The 20050-nt window shown below is 38.9% G+C and overlaps 3 protein-coding genes across 9 annotated transcripts; 2 read left to right on the top strand and 1 right to left on the bottom strand.

Moving 5' to 3' along the window:
* Nucleotides 1–617: 617 nt before the first annotated feature.
* Nucleotides 618–4351, top strand: LOC125219036 (AT-rich interactive domain-containing protein 1). Its single transcript, XM_048120884.1, has 3 exons — nt 618–891; nt 1297–2195; nt 3193–4351. The coding sequence occupies exons 2-3, from the start codon at nt 1329–1331 to the stop codon at nt 3994–3996; spliced, it is 1671 nt and encodes a 556-aa protein (XP_047976841.1). The 5' UTR covers nt 618–891; nt 1297–1328; the 3' UTR covers nt 3997–4351.
* A 1817-nt stretch (nt 4352–6168) lies between these two features.
* Nucleotides 6169–8781, top strand: LOC125222241 (ubiquitin-conjugating enzyme E2 4-like). Of its 5 annotated transcripts, XM_048124752.1 has the most exons (6): nt 6169–6344; nt 6407–6557; nt 6673–6698; nt 6853–6905; nt 7008–7129; nt 7451–8781. In XM_048124752.1, the coding sequence occupies exons 1-6, from the start codon at nt 6301–6303 to the stop codon at nt 7460–7462; spliced, it is 408 nt and encodes a 135-aa protein (XP_047980709.1). In that variant the 5' UTR covers nt 6169–6300; the 3' UTR covers nt 7463–8781. The 5 variants fall into 5 exon arrangements, 3 of the variants coding, with proteins under 3 accessions (XP_047980709.1, XP_047980708.1, XP_047980710.1); XR_007176501.1 differs by having other exon boundaries at nt 6169–6559; XM_048124751.1 differs by having other exon boundaries at nt 7008–8781.
* Nucleotides 8071–19848, bottom strand: LOC125222240 (ATP-dependent helicase BRM). Of its 3 annotated transcripts, none has more exons than XM_048124748.1 (15): nt 19489–19848; nt 19057–19371; nt 16918–18222; nt 15440–16768; nt 14713–14825; nt 14362–14449; nt 14160–14246; nt 13314–13406; nt 13157–13240; nt 12868–13071; nt 12063–12299; nt 10442–11995; nt 9833–10357; nt 9264–9506; nt 8071–8831 (listed from the first exon to the last, which is right to left on the bottom strand). In XM_048124748.1, exons 2-15 carry the CDS (start codon nt 19246–19248, stop codon nt 8196–8198), a joined length of 6690 nt encoding a protein of 2229 aa, XP_047980705.1. In that variant the 5' UTR covers nt 19249–19371; nt 19489–19848; the 3' UTR covers nt 8071–8195. The 3 variants fall into 3 exon arrangements, with proteins under 3 accessions (XP_047980705.1, XP_047980707.1, XP_047980706.1); XM_048124750.1 differs by having other exon boundaries at nt 15440–16765; XM_048124749.1 differs by having other exon boundaries at nt 19057–19442; nt 19529–19848.
* Nucleotides 19849–20050: the final 202 nt, after the last annotated feature.

The raw sequence follows: 20050 nt of genomic DNA, 5'->3' as shown, positions 1-20050 counted from the left end.
TTTCGAAGACGAAAAGAATGACATGTAGAACGCCCTGATCAGACTTCAGGATCGCCGGCAAATGAGTTTGAACACAGGTTGTCGTGCGCGACCGGTCCCAGCGGACCGCTGGACAGCTCCAGAATTCCCTGGACTCGTTGCAGCGACCGCTGATATGGGTCCAGCGGGCCACTGGGTTGCGCTTCAGTTCTAGCTTCCAGATTTGACGTTTTTATGTCATTTTTCAGCTCTATTTTGCACATTTCTCACAAAACACATCAAAATAATAATATGAATAAAATATACAAATAATTGATATGTAATTCAACATTGACACTCAAAATAAATCAAAAAATGGTCTTAAAATAATGCAAAATCCTAGCTTATCAACTGTGCTAGAATTTAATAATTGTATTTTGCTCATCCATGGAACAACTCTACATGACCAAGCAAAATATATCTTGATCCTAAAACTACCTAATGTGACCCCACACCAATCATATAACAAGATATAATAATACCTTCCTATTTTCCAACTCATATATCTAATCTTTCAAAAAAAAATCATAAACTAATGCTTTGTCATCTCCTTTTACAACCCTAATAAATAATCTCTCAATGAATCAATCCACACCCCAGCCAGTCCCCAAATCTCCTTCTTACCCCTACCCCCAAAATCAATGAATGAGAGTAAATAGAGCAAATATGCTACCCCTCAAACCTTAACCCTAAAACTCAATTTCTCAATCTCACAACCCAACCCACCCCCTACCCCACCCTAGTATAAAGGTGAGCATAAGTCCAAAATTTGGAAGGCAAAGAAAAGAAAGAGAAAAAGGAGGGGGTCAAGAATTGAAGAATAGAAGAGTCATCCCCAAATCCCAAATAGCTCGATTGAAAATTGGTTTACTGGTACGTCTCTCTCTTCCCAATGACCCCTCCATACATTTATTTCTCCATTTAATTTTTAGGGGTTTTGCTACACAAGCCCCTGTTTCTGTTCAAATATTCAAAACCTACCCATTCCTTTCTCTCTTTCACTGTTCAACACAGAAAAAAAAGAGCGGGACAAAAAAAAAAACTTTTCTTTTTTCACAGGACCGCAAAAACAAAAATCCAAATTCCCGCACACCTTTGGTATTTTCGCTTCGTCCCGCCCAAAACCCATCTCAAAATCGGAGGTCCGCAAATTCTCTTCTTCTTCTTCTTGCTTTGATTTTGTTTTTATTTTTTTGTTATTCGGAGTTTAACACACACACATGCACCGTCGTTTTGTCTTTCTGGTTTCGATTGCGAAATGGATTTGATTTGTTTTAGGGTCTGAAAATTATAGAAAAAAAATAAAAACAATGGCAGGATGGTTGGAGAGTGAGAATGGTGAAGACAATGGCGGTGCCGAGGTTAAATGGTCGTTCACGGAATTTCTCAAAGCTTTTTTGGAACATGTTTACGGCAATTCCTGCCTGAGGCCGCTGCCGCCGGTTGTTGGTGAGGGGCAGGTTGTTGATTTGCTTAAGCTTAAGATTGTTGTGAGGAAGAGAGGTGGATATTGCAGAGTGTCGGAAAACGGGCTGTGGAGCTCGGTAGCAGCTGATTGTGGGCTTGATTTGAGGTTTTCAGCTGCTTTGAAGTTGGTGTATGTGAAGTATTTGGATGCGTTGGATAGATGGTTGGGGAAGATTGAGAGACATAGAGAGGACGGAGTGAGTGAGGATAGGTGTTTCGATTTTACTCGGTTTTTGATGGGGTTGGAGTCGGGTCCGAAGGTTTTCGTATCGAGTAAAATTGAGAGAGATGATGGGTTTGTAGAGTTGAAGAAGACTGAATTTGAAGTTGTTGATGGAAATCAAGTGTTTGTGGAGTTAAATATAGATGTTGAGGGTTCTGATGAGAAGGGGAGCAGTGAAAATGGCGTTAGTGATGATGTGAATATTAGTAAGGAGAAATCTGTTGACAATGGCGGTGATGGTGATGATCTAAGAGTGGATCAGGACTCCGTTAGTAAGAAAAGGAAACGAGAGTGCTACACAGGCTTGCTGAATTGGATACGGAATGTTGGAAAAGATCCTAGCGGGCCTGCTGTTGAGCCATTACCTGAAATGCAGAAGTGGAACTGTTATGGGAGTGAGCTGCCGTGGAAGCAAATTCTCACTATTCGTGAGGCGATGCTTTTGAGAAAGAATGTCGATGCAGGGTCTCAACGAACTGTCTGGCAGGTCTGCATTTCATTACTCCCATGCTTGATTCCAGCTGATGAATATGAATATATATTTGTATGCAATACCCCAATATAACTGCATCATGACCAGTTTTAGGATGCATGAGAGTATGTTGTAATCTAACATCTACGGTTGATGATAAATCCAATCAAATAAGCAGTTAAATGCCTTTATCTTTTGTGGGCTGAGTTCTTATATCCAGTGGGATCAGTATATTAGCATGCTCTTTGTATAATATTTTAGCCGCTATCTAGGGCTATAAAACTCCGCCCCCAAACTTTTTGACTTATGGTAGTCAACTTTTTACGGTATTGAATATTCATTTGTTGTTCATGTGCACGATGCACAATAGAGGTATCCATCGTGTTGCCTATCAGTGTTTGTGTCGGTTTGCATCTTCATGTGCTAAGCACATCACCACTATTTCAGTATGTCCTCTGTCAAGGATCTTTATGTTCTGAAAAGTTGTTAGTTGCGCATGTTTTCTTATACAAAGACTATTATGTTGATTTCCCAGAAATCATTTAAGCGAGAAATATGCTCAAGCTGACATTCCATTCTATTCTATCTTATTTTTAGTAAATGCAGCAAGTACTTTTAGTTATGTCTTCTCTGATTTGCTTATGTCTCTGAAAATGGCAACATGGTAAGTTTACTCCATAGCTAACTTCCAGTGATAGAACTTCATCTGTTTATTTGTGTTCTATGTTTAGATTTGCAATCCCCATGTGTTGTCAACAGTGACTTGCATGCATTATAGAGGCCAGACATTCTTTAAACGCGCTTGTTGAGTTAAAGAATAGATCTCATGAAATTCTGAGTGATAAATATAATTGAATTGACAAAACAAAAATTCATGAAAGCATCCATGTTAGCTTGCATTGGCATATATTTATCCATTACATGGTATGTCATATATCATCTCTACTTTTAGAACAACTTGGCTTGGAACATATACGTTTCTTAATTAAAACAATTTCTTCGTACTTTTTAGAAGAAGCAAAAGATACACCCGAGCATGTATGATGATGAAGGGTTAAGATGCAGTCAGAGGCTACTCTCCTCCAAGGATCGGAAGTCGAGAGACAGGGGTGGAGCTGAATCATCTTCCTCAGATTTTCAGACCGACGAGGATAATGCTGACAAACAGTCTGATGCTGACTCCCCAATCTATTTGAGCAACTGCAGGAAGAAACGAATCCCCATAGGCTCAAATCATCAAGCAGATTTGCCTGAGTTCCAAGGTGAGGATTATGAAAGTGAAGCTAAATGGTTAGGTACCAAAATCTGGCCTTTGGATAAAGCAGAACAAAAGAAGAAAACCCTAATCGAAAGGGACCGTATCGGAAAGGGAAGGCAAGAATGTTGCGGATGTCAGTTTGTTGGATCTTTTGAATGTGTGAGGTTCCATATTAGGGAAAAGAGGCTGAAAGTGAAGCTTGAACTTGGCTCCGCTTTCTATCTATGGAAACTCGACATGATTGGAGAGGACGTCGCATTCTCATGGACAAAAGAAGACCAGTACAAGTTCCAGCATACAGTGCAGTCCAACCGTCTCTCATTAGAAAAATACTTTTGGAACGAACTTTTCAAGCAATTCCCGAAGAAGGGAAGGGAAGCACTAGTGAGCTACTACTTCAACGTGTTCCTTCTCCAACGTAGAGCCATCCAGAACAGAACCAGCCCGCTCAACATTGACAGTGATGACGAGGAGTCAGAATATGGGCCGGTTACTAATAGGTTTGGTGCTGGTTCAATTTTTTGTTCCCCAAAGAAACCACATACGAGTAGCAGATAGGTTGTTGATTCGAGGTGTGTAAATCGCAGTTTTTTTGGTTCGATAAAAGCTCATTTTGGTTTTGCACAGTCAGACACGCCCGGTTTCAGGTGTACAGATGGCTGAATATGATAGATGAAGCACAGTCAGAAGCAGTGGAAACATACAGTTAGTTACAAGGTTACTGCAATACTTTGCAAGGGCTAATTTCTCTTTTTGGTATGTCAAAATTTATCATCTTTCAAATTCATTATGATTATGAATATCAAGAACTAGCTTTTTTTGTTAAGTTCCTATTTGCTTCTTCGTCATATTAACGTTCTTTTTTTATGTTTTGGCTAGCAAGTCTATTACATAATTTGGCATGTTCGATTTAGATTATTGCATTTTCTTGGTACGAATTCGATATTTGATTAACAAAATAACAACCGACAGCTTCCTAATCCACAAATCAGCAATATTAACAGTTGACATGGAGCCATTTTATAGTGAAACCAATAAAAGTAGGAGTTATATTTTTAGCTCTTTTATAAGTGAGATTTAGTTCATTAATGGATGTTTAATTCTTATATGGAATGTAAATGGTAGTAATATATTTAAGTCAGCCAAAATGATACAGATCTAAAATCTTATCTGTCATTATACATCTAGCCCCTATTCATTAGTTAATATTAATAGAATTTCCTCTGGCCCATTAAAATTGAGTTATTATTATCTCATATACTTTATTCTCTTTCTTATTTATTTTCTAGTAATTTTTTTTCATATCCAAAAGAAACAGTTCAACTCTAATGGAATGGAAGGAGTAAAGAAATGTACATGCATATAAATGGTTCAAAAAATACACTACTCCTAATAAGTCGGATGATCATTGACTCTTTCAAAAATTTAAAGTTTAAAACCCACCTCTCATTAGTTGCAATGAGTATTTATTATGTATACATATTAGAAGATTAGAGATGATTTTTTTGGTTTTTAATATCTTGTCGTATGCTCTTTATTTAATATTCACATTGGAGTCTGAGTCTGCCAAACTCTATCCATACCCGAAAAATTCAAATTTTCATATTTTATCTCAAAAATGCAATTATAGTGGTCTTTGTATTGTAATGCATATTTAATTAGTCTAATTCCGAAAAGTCGCAAGCCACGAACTTCTTCGATTTACATTTGCAAAGTGACTTTATTTTGGTGAGCCGGAGGGAAGACTGTTTGAATTAATAAATAGGATAGCAAATTAAACAGAGCCGAAAAATACATGTACTCATATATTTTAAAATAATGGTGTTTGTCTTATCTATTTAGCAATGTTATAATATGGTTCGGATTAAACTGCGGCAATTGTTTAAATACATGACATAATGATGCAAGGCTCTATTATTAATTAATTTATTTAATTTTTCTATATATTATGTTCATTGGATTAATACACACACATCATACTAGCATATAATAATACAACTGGTTCACTTTTCTTAGTATAGAATCTGATCCATTGTTTCAATACTTCATAGTTATACTTTATAGCCATCTTGTCACACTCTCTCTCTCTCTCTGACTTATGTATAATGCGAATATATATTTGCGGGTATTTATGAGGCGAAATAGGAAATCATAATATTCTCTGTCTAAATACACCTGGTAAATATATGCACGCAATTACTAGTGTTTTTTTAATAAAAAAACACTAGGTTTAATTTGTAAATTTAATCAAACACAAAAATTGTTATACTATAAATTATATAATCTGTGACTGTAGTTATGCAATTCGAAAAATCGGCTATAATTTTATAAATGAAACTGTCGTGCCATGCACTTTCATTTTTTGGGGCATCAAAATGTGTCAATGCAAAAAATTGACACTGCGTATTAAGATTGTAAATTTCGAAATTGCATTTCTTTTTTGTGAATAACCTGCAATTAAATGATACTCCAGTTTTGTACGTAAAAATAATATAAATTGCAGTACTAAGATTTAAGTGAAATTAAATTTTTAAATAATTTTTTAGAGAGAGAAAATGATTAATTTGAAAATCTAAATGCATGAATTATATAAATTCCATTGTTTCTAAAATATTATTCCGCACTTGTTTATACGAAGGATTTATAATTTTTTAGTTCCGAATCTAATTACTTATATTATGATCTTACTCATTTTATAGTGTAGAGTGTAGATAGAAAGGAAAGCAACGTACGTATTGATGGATAATCAGATATGGTGTGCGAGTAATCAACATACTGTATTAACTTCACACCCATCTTGTTATCTTCATTCTGTGAGAGTTGAAAAAGTAGCATCTCTCTCTTCAACCTTTTCTTGTAACCATGTCTTCCCCAAGCAAGAGACGAGAGATAGACTTGATGAAACTGTAAATCTTCATTTCTTGTAGTTTTGTTTTGTAGAAAGCTTTGACATTGTTTCTTGAAATAGGATGATGAGTGATCGCAAGGTGGAGATGAGCACGAGTTCTATGTGTATTTCCATGGACCCACTGAAAGTATTTAAATCTAGAAGAAATTCTATCAACCTGCTCTTGATGAGGAAATTGGAAAAGGACTGGATTTTTTGCTGTAAAATTGAAGTGTACATTCTACTTCTACATTTTCTGTAAAATATGAATTCAGTTTTGCTTCTCTATCCTACTCTGTTTCTGTCTAATTCACTCTCTCTCTTGATTTTCCAATGTAACACGATAGGTCCGTATCATGGCGGTGTGTGGAAGGTAAGAGTCGAGCTTCCTGATGCCTATCCCTACAAGTCTCCTTCCATAGGATTTATTAACAAGATATATCACCCCAATGTGGATGAAATGTGAGTTTCGATTGCGAAATGCTCTCTCTTCTGTCGTGTCATATATCCATGTTTTCAAATTTCAGGCCGGGTTCAGTTTGTCTAGATGTTATTAACCAGACCTGGAGCCCCATGTTTGGTAATAACCAGTCTACTTCTTGGTTAAGCAATGTCTGATTAGAGTCTCAAATTCTTGATTGCTTGATGCTAACTAACCTCCTTTAACAACGATTTTTTGCAGACCTGGTTAATGTGTTTGAGGTGTTTTTACCTCAACTACTTTTGTATCCAAATCCATCAGACCCCTTAAACGGGGAGGCTGCTGCTTTGATGACGCGCGACACAACTGCATATGAACAAAGAGTTAAATCTTCCTGAAAACTTACCTTAAGCTCTCCTCTATACATATGTTTTGGTAGCTTGTGCTCTAGGATCAGATTGAAGTAAAAATAAACAGTTGACTGGAGAAGTATGTCATGAATCTGATTTCATATGTTTAAAACAAAGCATATGATCTTGTTCTTACAGATACGTGATACAAGTGAAAAGGTTTATCTTATTCTTATGACATGTTTATAAATGTGAGGAGTACTAATTTAATCCCATAAACATTACTTCCCTATGGGCAATCCTCAGGGTTATACTGTAACGCGATTGTGACACACTTTACTGTTCGTATTCTAGAATACTGACTGAAATACGCCAAGGAGGAAGATGCGGGGGCTGTGCCGGAAGAGAAATCGAGCGATGAGGAACTGACTGAAGACGAATATGAGTCGAGCGACGATGGTGTTTTGGGGCCTGTGGATCCTTAGTCTTCTCTGTGTCTGTAGCTGTAAGCATGCATATCGTTTCTTATATCATGTTGCTTTTCTCTCCCACAGTTACTTACAATTTAATTACATATAGCAATAACTATTCATTGGAATGAATTCAAAATGACTCAAATGTGGCTTCTTGAATCTGCTTCATGTACATAGATTGTTCTACCAATTACCTCACAACGAGTCTTCTTTTCAGCATCTTTTTTGTGTGGCTAAATACTGAAATATTCACATCTTTTTTGTGTGGTTATATTGAAGAAACAATATAACTACTTTTCGCTTCGTAGCAATATAATCACATTTAATACATTTTGATAGTTATAAATTCCACTCATCTGCTTTATTGCAATAATGCACAAAATGTCGCAGAAACCAAAATGAGATTATGCAACTTAGTAAAACATCTATGCAAAAGGACAACAGATAATATAAATATAGAAACTACTAAGCTTGCCATAATAATGGTAGAGGCCATGAATATGAAGAAACTATCAGAATTGAAGATATCATCACATTACAGATCATATTTGCATTTTTATCATATCATTTCATTTGAACAGAAAAAGAATCCGAGCAATAATTGGAACTGCTACATAATTCAATTCTCATAAATGGCTAGGCCGCCGCCTTCCAGCGTCAGTTCTCATTCTCTTTACAGGATTCGCCCAGCCGACGGAGCCACCGCTGCTGTTCCCTTGTTGAGGGGAAAGGGGCCCCCAGCCATGTTGGCTCGAGCCAATATCTTTAGCGCCTGAGACTGACCCTGGACTCTTCATCACACGTCCAATGCCTGTAGGTGACAATGGACCTGCTGAACCGTTTCCAGACTTCGTACCCGATTTCTCCCTGTCTTTCCTCTTCTTTTTGCAGATAACGAGATCTCCTGGGTGAGTGAAAGGGCGAGCGTCATCTGGTTGGCCAAGATCCCGACTGCTGCTGCTTCCGAGCCTCGAATCCTTGTGAGGCATCAAGTTCCTGGCTTTAGAACTCTCGACAGTGTGAATGGGTGTGCGGGTCTGTGTCTTAGGGAAAGGAGTATTTTCTGAATCCACGTCTTTGACTGATTTCTGGCGCTTCCCCTGAGCAGAAGGAAACTGTCGTGAAGATGGACCGGTGGCTGGCGTGGAAACAGGAGCAGTGAAAGACATGGAACTTCTGGCTTCTCGAAAGTCAGTATCTGAGAATGCTACCCCAATTATATCGAAAAAGAGGTCATGGACTTTCTTCGCCTCCGACCTCACCTGTTGCATTGTATCGTACAGTCCACATAACTAGTTTGTTAAAAATGCATAAATGGCGACAGATTTCATTCAAACTATTAAGGCAGTTTAATTACTCCTAGAAGCCTTTAATTTACATCACAGATTTCATGCGATGCAAATAATGATTCTGAAAAGAAACAATAAGGCGTACAAAATATCACCTAGAATTTATCTAAGGCTTATTCCTATGCAGTTATACCAAAAAATGCAAGATTCAGAGATCACTTGGACAACTAGTACAGGGGGACAAAAAAAGCAAAGTGATCTTGACACCAGCATGTTCACAAAAGCTCCCTATGGACTTATTAATGCTACTTTGTAACTATCAGGGTTGCTGCTGAGTCGAGTATGAACATGGACATTTCACGAAGAATATACAGACAGGGAAGGATTGGGAGAAGAACATCATACCTCATATGAAAAACCGAAATACTGCATGCTAGACTTCAACATAAGCTGCACGTCAGACACAAATCCCATGACTCCACTGTACTCAGATTTGTCAACACGGTTATGAATCTTTCTCAAATCCAAAAGGCAATCACCATCTCCACTGGCATAATCATTTCTTTTCCACAGCTCAGTTAGCTGTGGTATTATTTGATGACCTTCATAATCTATTCTTCTCTGGAGCTTGCTTATAACAGTCTTGCACTGTAACAAAATTATGTTAGAATAGATCTTAATTCAGAAACAGAAAGCAGGAAGGCAAAACAACATCAAAACTGAGTGTGTGTGTGTGCGGAGGGGGCGAGAGAGGAATGTTGGATTAAAACTTGAATTAAAAAAACAGACTAAGCATTTGGTTTAACTTTACACAATAAACAAAGTGAAATCAAATTTCACATTTCCCCACTCCATTTTGCCTGGATCAGAGTCATTGCTAATACACATATACGCAAGTATTTCTTTCTATTCAGTAAACGAGTAACATAATCAAATTGACTGATACAAAAAAACAAAGAGTAACAGAAGCATACCTTTCTCAGAACGACCTCGGACATCTTAGGGCCACTAGTTTTAGGCCCCTTCACAACTTTAGTGTCCAAGTTTTCTGTAAGATGTTCAGAGGAATCATATGCAACAGCAGGCCCATAGTTCACTCTCCCAGATCTAAGAGTACTTTGCACATTAGCTGTATTTCTCCTTGATGGTAGATTTCTTTTGTTCTTGGTAGATGAATCAATTTTCTCTGATTTCATCGAACTAGTATCTCCAAGAACTTTATGGGAACGGTCATCACTTGCTTGAGTCTTGTATTTATTATCCATGTGTACTGGTAACATAGTAGGATCACCAGGACGAAAAGATGACCTGTCACTGGGCTTCTCTTCAGTCCTAACAGGCCGTGGGCGAAGCCGAATACTCCGTTTTCGTTTTATCTTGGGTTGCAAGACCTGTTCATCTTCACCTTCATCACGATCTTGGATCCAGCTACCAGAATGCTGCTGATTCATAGGAGAATCTCCAGATACAGCAATCTCACCTTCTTCTAATTCATCTGCCTGGAAAATAAAAACAGCATGTAAGATAACAATGTTGAGAATCAATAGCATTATACCAAATCATAAAGCAATTGTCAGACATACCAATTTCTTTGATCGGGAGCCGGGCCTGCCATCTAATGCAGAAAGTGATCCAAACTTTTGAGAGGACACGGAAGGTGAGACCATGCGCATTAACTTCCTACTATGCGAAGAGGACCCAGAAGAGCCAGCTTCATCAAGTATGCTATTGTTTCTGACGTTATCCAAAGCTCTTTGGTATTCATATCCATCAGCAGAAACAGGAGCATCTTCTTCTGATTGATCTTTATTGACTCCAGGTGCTTCAGTGGATTCATCATCTTCAAACTCCCCAATGTCTCCATCATCTTCTTCTTGAACAGAATATCCATTTCTATCATTGGAGCTTGCGTCAGAAAATTCTCCATTTTCATCATCTAATTCAGTATAAACAGGAGTCTTTCCCTTAGGCCGCCCTCTCCTCCTCTCAGAAATCTCAGAAGCCACTTCACCAGGAGGTTGCATTCCACCATATACAGCATTCTTTGATGGCTTCTTTGATAACTTAGCAATGGTAGTATTTACTTCTTGTGTATTAGCACGAAGCCAATCAGGGACCTGATCATATCGAGTCATGTCCTCTGCCCAGTCAAGTTCTTCATCCATTTGATCAAAAAGCTCCACTTCTTCTTCACTCCTAGCAATCATACGGTTTACCTCATGAAGAGAAGGAACGTCGTGAACTGTTTCTTGGTATCTTTCTTCATCATGCAAAAGTGTTTCTAAAGTTAGCCGCCTCTCTTCATGTGTAGTCCTCTGGTCAAACCGCCCAGCATTTATAACTTCATCAGCCATGTCAATCTTATACTGCTGAATATTATTCCGAATCAAGCTCTCAATTGAACCCACATACCGGTCCTTTCCAGCAAGGTCATCATCGGAGTCAACTACTCCTCCACTCCCGAATTCATCCTCTTTTTGATGGCTGGATATTTTGCCGACCACAGCTTCCATGTAAATGACTTTCACCTCCCTCGTCTGCCCAATACGGTGGGCACGAGCAACAGCCTGCTCCTCATTTTTTGGGTTTGGATCCGGATCATATATGATCACTGTGTCAGCAGACTGCAGATTGAGACCCCGTCCAGCAGCACGAATGCTAAGTAAGAAGATAAAACAATCGGTGTCTGGTCGATTAAACTCAACGATAGCACTTTCACGGTCTTCCAAGCTAGTCATCCCATCAATTCTTCTGAAAACAAGCCTTCGCCACTGCAAATATTCCTCCATTATATCAAGAAGTTTGGTCATGGTACTAAAGAGCAGTACCCTGTGTCCCGTTCTCTGAAGCTTCATCAAAACTCTATCCAGAACCCACAATTTTCCACAAGACCTCACAAGGAAATCCTTTGAGAAGTCACTGAAATAAGGGTAATTTAGCAATGGATGGTTACAAGCTTTCCGTAGCTCCATGCATCTATTGTTTAGAGTTTTGTAAGTTTTAGCCTGATAATTTTGGTTCTTTTGACACTTGCGATGTTCATCTTCAGGGTCAACCCTGAGAGTGCCAGTTGATTTGATCCAATCATAAATGGCACTCTGTATTGCAGACATTCGACATTTCAAAACAATCGAGACCTGCATTTTAAAATGTAGTTTGAATCAATATATGCAACAACACAACATTATAATCGTAACAACATACCTTTGGAGGAAGTGATCCTTCTACATCTTCAACACGCCGCCGAAGCATAAACGGTTCCAATATTTGATGTAGTCTATGGATAATTATCACCTTCTTCTCTGTCTCGAGCCAGTCATCTTCATGTGCAGGCCCTTCCTTTTGGAATGGTTGAGAGAACCAATCATGAAATGCTTTTCTATTATCAAAAACTTCTGGGAGTAGTAGGTTTAAAAGAGACCAAAGCTCTTTAAGATCGTTCTGATAAAACACAAGAAAGAGCAATTCGAGGTGAGAAGATGTAAGAAACATGTTTTAGTTTAGTTGTGAATCTTGTGATGAAGGAGTACAAGTTACGGCTGCTGTGAATTATGAGAATTCAATAACAATAAAAGTTGGCTAGTACTCGCATCATACTTGTGTACATGTTTATATGTAGCAGATAGATGCTACAGTTCAATGAGACTTATTGTCAAGATAATAGAATTGAATCACACCCTTCTATCCCATGCCAATACTTCATTTTCTCAAGGCATTTATTTTCCAGAAAAAAACCTTCCTACCTAAAAGTCCTAATTGGACAATATCAACTCTAGTCTTAACTACCACTTTTACGGTCAATAGTTTTCCAACTTTCAACCCTTCATTCATCTTTTCTTAAACTCAATTTCCAGTCACAAAAAAAGGAATACTTTCCAGATGAAGTACAACCAGAAAAAGAGTCCATGGCACAGTGAAATTGAATGTATTATTTAACATGATACAAAACTCAAGGAAATAGCTTCATTGTAGTCCAGAAAAGATAAGCACAAGCATAACAAAATCACACCTGCAATGGTGTCCCTGTAAGAAGCAAACGCCTTTGGCAGCGATACCTATCAAGGTCACGAGCTAATACTGACTCTCTGTCCTTCATCCGTTGTGCTTCATCAATTACAATATATTTCCAATCAATTTTTGAAAGTTTTGTACGATCATACATGATGAACTCATAGGTTGTCACAAGGACATTAAACTTCATGGCTAGCACTTCCTACACGATCAAACCAACGGAATTGATAACATAGAAGAATATTTATGAAGCAAAGAGTTAAGCTATGAGAGTCTTCTTTTCTTACTTGAGAAAACAATTTCGCCCTTTGGTCTTTCCCACCAACATAATATATACAGGAAACGCTAGGAAGCCAAGTATGCAATTCACTCTAAGACAAAAGCCAGAGATGTTAACGTTAGATGCTTATAAGAATTCAAGTAGATGCCACAATGAACCCTTACCTTCCAGTTGACAAGCACAGCATTGGGAACAATAATAAGATGAGGGCCATAATTTCCTTTGAACTCCATCAAATGAGCAATCAAGGCCATCACCTGCATAAACATAAATTTGCTTAGGTTAGGTCTCGAATCATGAAATTCCACAAACACAAATAAGTATGGCTGTTTGTCAAAGGGACACAAATAAGTTTGAAGGGCAAAAAATGAACTGGTCCAATAATGTGCTTCATGCGTCTTGATTCGGGGGAAAAGAATTATAATAAAAAAGAATCCTGAGCCAAAATTCAACCTTTTAATAAACACCAAGAATGAGACATATTTCAAGCTTGAAAGATAAGCTTGAGCCCCGAACTATCCAATCTGTTATTTCTCAGACTTGATGTTTGTGAGCCTCTTACAGCGTTTGAGTTCAAGTTCAATTAGTTAATTTAGTTTATATGCCTTTGAGCCTATCCATAGGTTCAAACTTACAAAACTCATTTGGGTTTGTTTCCAGTTTGTATGCTTAATAAAGTCATATCCATCAAATTAGATAATTACAATCTGGAGCTGTGGGGCATGGACTCAACTATCTTCTATTATGCTTAGTGAGCCAAGCTCAAGCAAAGCTCATTATAGTTGATAAATGAGTCGTTTACAAACCCAAATCAACTTGACTATAAAAGCTAGAAAATCGAGCTTGAACCAAGCTTGAGTCCACTTTAGTCCTACTCATCAGCTCAACAGCCTCAGCTCAGCTCATTCCCAGGTTATAAGCTCCAGAAAATTATATAATATCTTGTGTGGAAGACATTAGGCATGAGGAGACCCAAACTTTTTAATCAATGTTAATCTGAACTACCTCACCTGCACAGTTTTGCCAAGACCCATCTCATCTGCCAAAATTCCATTTAATTTATTATTGTATAATGATAGCATCCACTGCAGACCAACCTGCATAATTGAGTAGATCCAGGTCAATAAATAGCGGTAATGTGCAGAGAAACTTACATGTAGAGCTGATCAATTGAGGGGTCAAGTACACAGTTCAAACAAAACAAAAACTAACAAGTTGATAGTCTCGTAGAGTTCCAGCTCGTAGCATTGAAGGCTGTCTTATGACCCTTTCATTCACAGCATGTGCCAGATTGTAGTACCTGGTAGAAACCATGAAAAGGGGGGAAATGTAAGACGATTTTATGCTAAAAGCTAACTTAAGTATGACAGGAAGATGTGTTAGGTCATAAACTACAGAAAGATAAACAGCATCCACATGGTATGTCCAGTATGTATAATAGAAACATTAAGCATGTTGTAATAATTCAAGGGAAAACCAAAAAAGTTAAAGCATTTGGTCCAAAATTATTCCCTAACGGCATCCATATATTATGAGAAATGAAATAAAAATAAGCTAGCCTACTTGTTAACAGATTGACTATCTCTTGGTGCATTCATCTCTGAAAACCGGTTCCTTATCGAGACTTCGTCTCTCGCACAAGCAGCGGCAGCTCTAACTTCTTCTTCCGAGAGACCCTTTTATCCAGAAAAGACATAAATGAAAATAATGAAGTATATCTGAAGCCACAAAATAGCAGATAACAAACATAAATACAGGATAAAATACATAAATTACAGGAGGCTAGTGGTTAAAAGAAGGTATTCTGAAATACAGGCCAACAAGACACTCAATCCAATACCTTGATCTTTTGTACAGAAATCATCAGCTTGTGCAATTAAACTTTTATATAAAGAACAGAACTAGCAAACGTCGTAAAGGCCATTATGGATTATGCAGTGGGAAAATGCGTTGTCAAAATAGTATGGTGTACTCAGTACAAGATTGATATATTTTTGGTTGCATCTTCCCACTTTTCCAAAGATAATTCATAAAGAAGGGTGAGAATTTTATTCTCTTCATCTTTTGTATGTACAGATGATGTGAACTGCCATAATTTAAGCATCAACCATCTTGACATCTTCTTTGAAAAAAATTTCATAGATGGAGCTTATCGATTATGATGTTTTATACATAGCAAACACGGAATAATTCCTTTTTAATTGATGTTTTCCAAGTGAAGATGATACTACATTAGTCCAAAAATATGTTTAGTACTGAAGAGCAGGGGAGATAAGAGTAGAGAGCATGCCTGGGCACGTGCAGCAGCAGCTGCTGCATGAGCTGCCTCCTCAACCTCCTGCTGATTTTTAGTGGCTGTTATTTTACTGCCCAATTTGTGTAGATACTCCTCAGTTTGACTTAAGAATGATGAGAGAACAGCGTATCTTTCTGCGGCCTCCCCAGGTACATTAGTCTGTTGTTCCAGAAGCATCTCTCTATATCTTTCCACATCATTATTTTTCAAGGCTTCCATCCTTTTATTACGGTCATCATCCTTCAGTTTGGAGAACTCCCTCAACATCTTTTCATGATACTTATGTACTCCCCTATTCCGGGCAGTTCGAGCATCACGGAAAGCCCAATGTGCCTCGAGAAGCTTTTTGCGCCAATGGAAAATGGATTTTAGTTGCTTCTCCCTAGTTGCCTTCTGATTGGCCTGTGATTGCCTGTTAAGATCCTGACGCTGACGTTCACAAAGTCGAACGAATTTCCGATATGGTCTATCAGGCATAGCCATTATTTCCTGTTGTTGTTGCTCAATCTCATCCCTCAAGCGTGCCTGGCACTCAGCAAGCTGAAGTTTTTTTGACTCAATTTGTAGCCGAGTAACAAGATCTGGTTTAATTCTCTTCCTCTCTAAGTTAACACCAAGTATTTCATCAATTTTCCCAATTCTTTCTGCCCTTTTCCTTTTGTGAATCTCCCTGCCTTCATCAGCAAAAAGATCTTTGATATCATAACCTAAAGTCAAGTTACTATTGTTGTTCATCATAGACGATCCAAGGGTCTCATGTTTTCTAGTGAAAATGGGGAAATCAAATAACGGCCCATGATATTTTCGTGTTGAACCAGCATCCTTAGGTTGGGGTGTATTACTTGCTTGAATGGGTTTCTTGACCTGCACTGGATCTGAAGCACTTGACTGTGTTGCAATTCCTTTACCCCTGTCTACAGCAACATCATTTCTGACAGGAGTGTTCTGATTGCCCGGTTCAGACTCCTGTTCGCATTTCCCAGAACTACCAATATATTGCGGCTCTTCTTTTCCAGGAGGACCCACAAACCTCTGCTCCTTTGCTGCAGAAACAGAGTTCTGCATGCTCGCAGCTGCAGCAGCAGCCCTACCATCTCCTGAACCTTCAGTTTTCATATTAACTACTCCAGCTACTGATTTTGCATCATGAGCCCCTTTCTCACTGAACTCCATATGTTTGGTCTGCTCCTCTACAGTTTCACCAGATAATTTGTCCTTTCCAGCATTTGCAGGAGGTGAAAGCACCTGTTGCATCTGTAAATCAAGTGGTGGAGGAGCAATAGCTTGGAGCAGTTCACGTGGCAAAGTTACATCGCCTTTCTGCTAAGAAAGTAAAGAGAGAACTTGATGTGTCAGTGTAACTGCGTAAGTGTCCACGAAAGAATCAGAGAGATATTGAACAGATATTCATATACAGAGTTTTAAAAACAATTCAGAGCAACCTATATGAAAATCATTTACAGATTTCTAACCTTCAGGCGCCTAAATGCAAGTATCTGTGCTTTAAGAACATGCAGCTGCTGCTTGGTGAAACCAGTGTGCAATTGTCTCAACTGCGAACTGGGTCCACCCTGAGATGTTGATGGATTACCCACATCACCTTCATTAGATGGAGTTGCAGATTGAGGAGACCGATTAGGCTGTCTGGCATTTTGCGCCTGAGAAGATTCTGCTACCGAAGTTTTTGCAAGAAAACTATCAACCCCTTCATTCGGATTCCCTGGTGACTGTGAAGGCTGAATAGGAGGCATTCCATGACCAAGAGAGGATTGCTGCCTATGGGGAAAATGCTGCACAGAGAACTGTTGGGCAGAAATGGTGCTAGAATTGTTAGGTGGAGCTGCATTGGAATTCACACCAAGAGTACTAGGTGAAACTGCCTGCCTAGCTTTAGATGACCCAGATTGTCCTGACACATCACTTGAGGAATTACCATGGGGAGAACTTTCGTTTCCAACTGGCGGTGAGGTAACATGCTGTTTGTTGAAAGATCCAGAAGGCAAACCAGTACTATTTTCATTAGCTTTTTGCTGAGCAGCCATCCTAGACTGCATTAGTGGGATAAGCTGTGCAACCACATTTGCATTTGCAGGGTGTGACAGATCAATATTACGCTCAAGAGCCAGTGCCTGCATTGACTGCATCTGTGCAGCCATAGCCATCTGATTGTTTGTCATGCTCATGATATTTTGCTGAGATTGTGGAGCTTGCATAGGTGCAGGTTGGATTCCCTGACCACCTAATGGAGGATAGTTCGGTTTGGTATCACTTCTCTGATCGAGCAAAGGGCGATGACTGTTATCTGCATGTTTGTCACTCTGAGCAACCTGCTCAGAGGGTTTCTTGGAGGAGGAACCCTGAGACTGATTTGCTCCTTGCATGGATATCAGCTCTTGCATTTTCATGTTTGCCATCCTCATTTCTTGATCTTTGCCAAGAGAACCAAACATCGCTGGTCTCACCTGCTGCTGTGATTGCATCCCCAATGTAGATTTCTGTTGGGCTGACTGAAATGCATACTGCATATAAGCTTGTTGCATCGGATTCAACATTTGTAGCTCAACACCTTGACTTCTATTATGACTTTGATCCGGATTATTAGGGGAACCATGCTGCTGGCCCAAATCAATGAACTTCCTGGGCTGTTGAGGCAGCTGCATGGAGCCAGATGCGGCAGAAAAATTGCCCGCCCCCAGGGGTCCATGTATCGTGCCAGCTTGGTACGCTAGAAGGGCATCATTCCCTTCAGGTCTCTTCATAAACTGTTGAGACCTTGACTGCAACGACATTCAAAGTTGGTCATATACATCTAGAATTTATGAAAAGCTATACAACAGAAACAAGTAAAGACAACGTGAAAAATTAACAACACATACTTACACAAAGATATAGGCAAATAAAAACCTGTTTAAGTTAAAACTCTAGAGCATATAAAAAGGCAATCTTGCAGCTTGAGAACATTGCAAGGAATGCCCATAAAAAGAACCAGTGCCCAAGAAGCTGAAAAGTTTAGCTTGACAAGACACTATAGAAGCATAAATTGCCAAACCAACAACAAATGCATTTACCCTCAAGACGAATAACTTTTAGTTCAAGCCACTCTAACCGGAAAGAAGTGGTAGAATTTTATCAATTGGGATGGGCACACAAAATGTGCTTGGGTAGATAAATTGTGTAGTACTTAAGTCAAAATATAACTTCAGCAAATAACTTTTAAATTTCTCAGGTGTGCAATAAATCGTTTGCATCTACTTTACGAAAATTATAAGCCAATAAATATGTTTCATTTGCTTTCTTGGATAAGTGTCATCTAGTCTACGTTAATAAAATTTTATGAATACATCCAAACAGAAGAGAAATGAATAAAGACAAACTATAGGAAAAAAACCCTCTTCTAAATACACTAAACGAACCAATCAATTCTCGGTATCAGATAGAAAAGTCGTGACTAGCAGCAAAAGATATGTCGGTAAACAGGGGGCTGACACATAAATAAGTCGGTTTAGACTCGTCATCAAAGGGAACTGAAAATTACTTCACGCATTTAAAAATTAAAACAAATTCTAATGTAGCAGGGGAAGGATGGAAGAAAGAAGTACGCGGGTTTTCACCTGTCTCTGCTGTTGATGTTGCTGCTGCTGTCTCTGCTGTTGATGCTGCTGCTGCTGCCTCTGCTGTTGCTGCTGATCAAATGCGGACCCGGCGGAGGACGATGGGGACAGAGAAGCAGAGGCCGATGCGGCATTAGTCCGGCCATGGCCGCCGCCGCCTCCGCCCTGTTGGGCCCCACCACCGGATTGCATGCGAGAAATTCACACAAAAGCCCACTGAAGAGAGGGCGCACCTCTAAGCAAAGAATACGTTTCACCCAACCCCCGCCCTTCGAATGACAGAAAAATCAAACACCGTTGTCTCGAAGCCACTGCCTGTAGAGACAACAGATTCCGCAGAACACACCCTTTAGCTCAGCAATTTCAGCAAACACCTTAGATCTTCCCTAAAGAGAAACCAAGAAAATCACAAAAAAAAAAAAAATCAATTACTCGAAGTGAACAGGTGAAATGTCCTTTGCGGCAATTGAACCTTTGCTACGAAGACAAAACGCTGTCGTGCTGCAATTCCGATCCCAAAAATTCAAATTACAACGCCTACGACACATGTCCCGCATTGAATGGCACGCATCCTCACATATATTCTTCCGCCTAAAATCGCATCAAACCATTCTCTCATCCAGAAAACTTTGGGATATTTGGCGCGATATCGAAGCCCCCGGATCGATCTGATGGCCGGCGATTTTCCGAATTTGCCGGAAATCTTTTTCTCGCACTTGAATTTCCTCACTTTCCAATTTTACTTTGGGTTTTTGGGGGGCCAAGCCCTAAGGGCATTTTTTATAGAAATATTGTTTGGAGCTTCATGGGCTGAACGGGGGTATTATTGTAATTGGTCATATCTTTGGATTATCCGCGTTAAATATGTTGATTATGTAATCAAGACTCTGATCATGTGATTGTGAACATTTTCTATTTCTGCATTTCAATGTAAATGCAGAAACATATCTATATTATGCAGTTTGTTGCTCTTATATAGTAAGTCACATTCTAT

This window comes from Salvia hispanica, chromosome 4 (genome assembly GCF_023119035.1).
Source record: "Salvia hispanica cultivar TCC Black 2014 chromosome 4, UniMelb_Shisp_WGS_1.0, whole genome shotgun sequence".
NCBI lineage: Eukaryota > Viridiplantae > Streptophyta > Magnoliopsida > Lamiales > Lamiaceae > Salvia > Salvia hispanica.
Note: the sequence above shows the minus strand (reverse complement) of the source record. Positions and strands in the feature narration are given on the sequence as shown.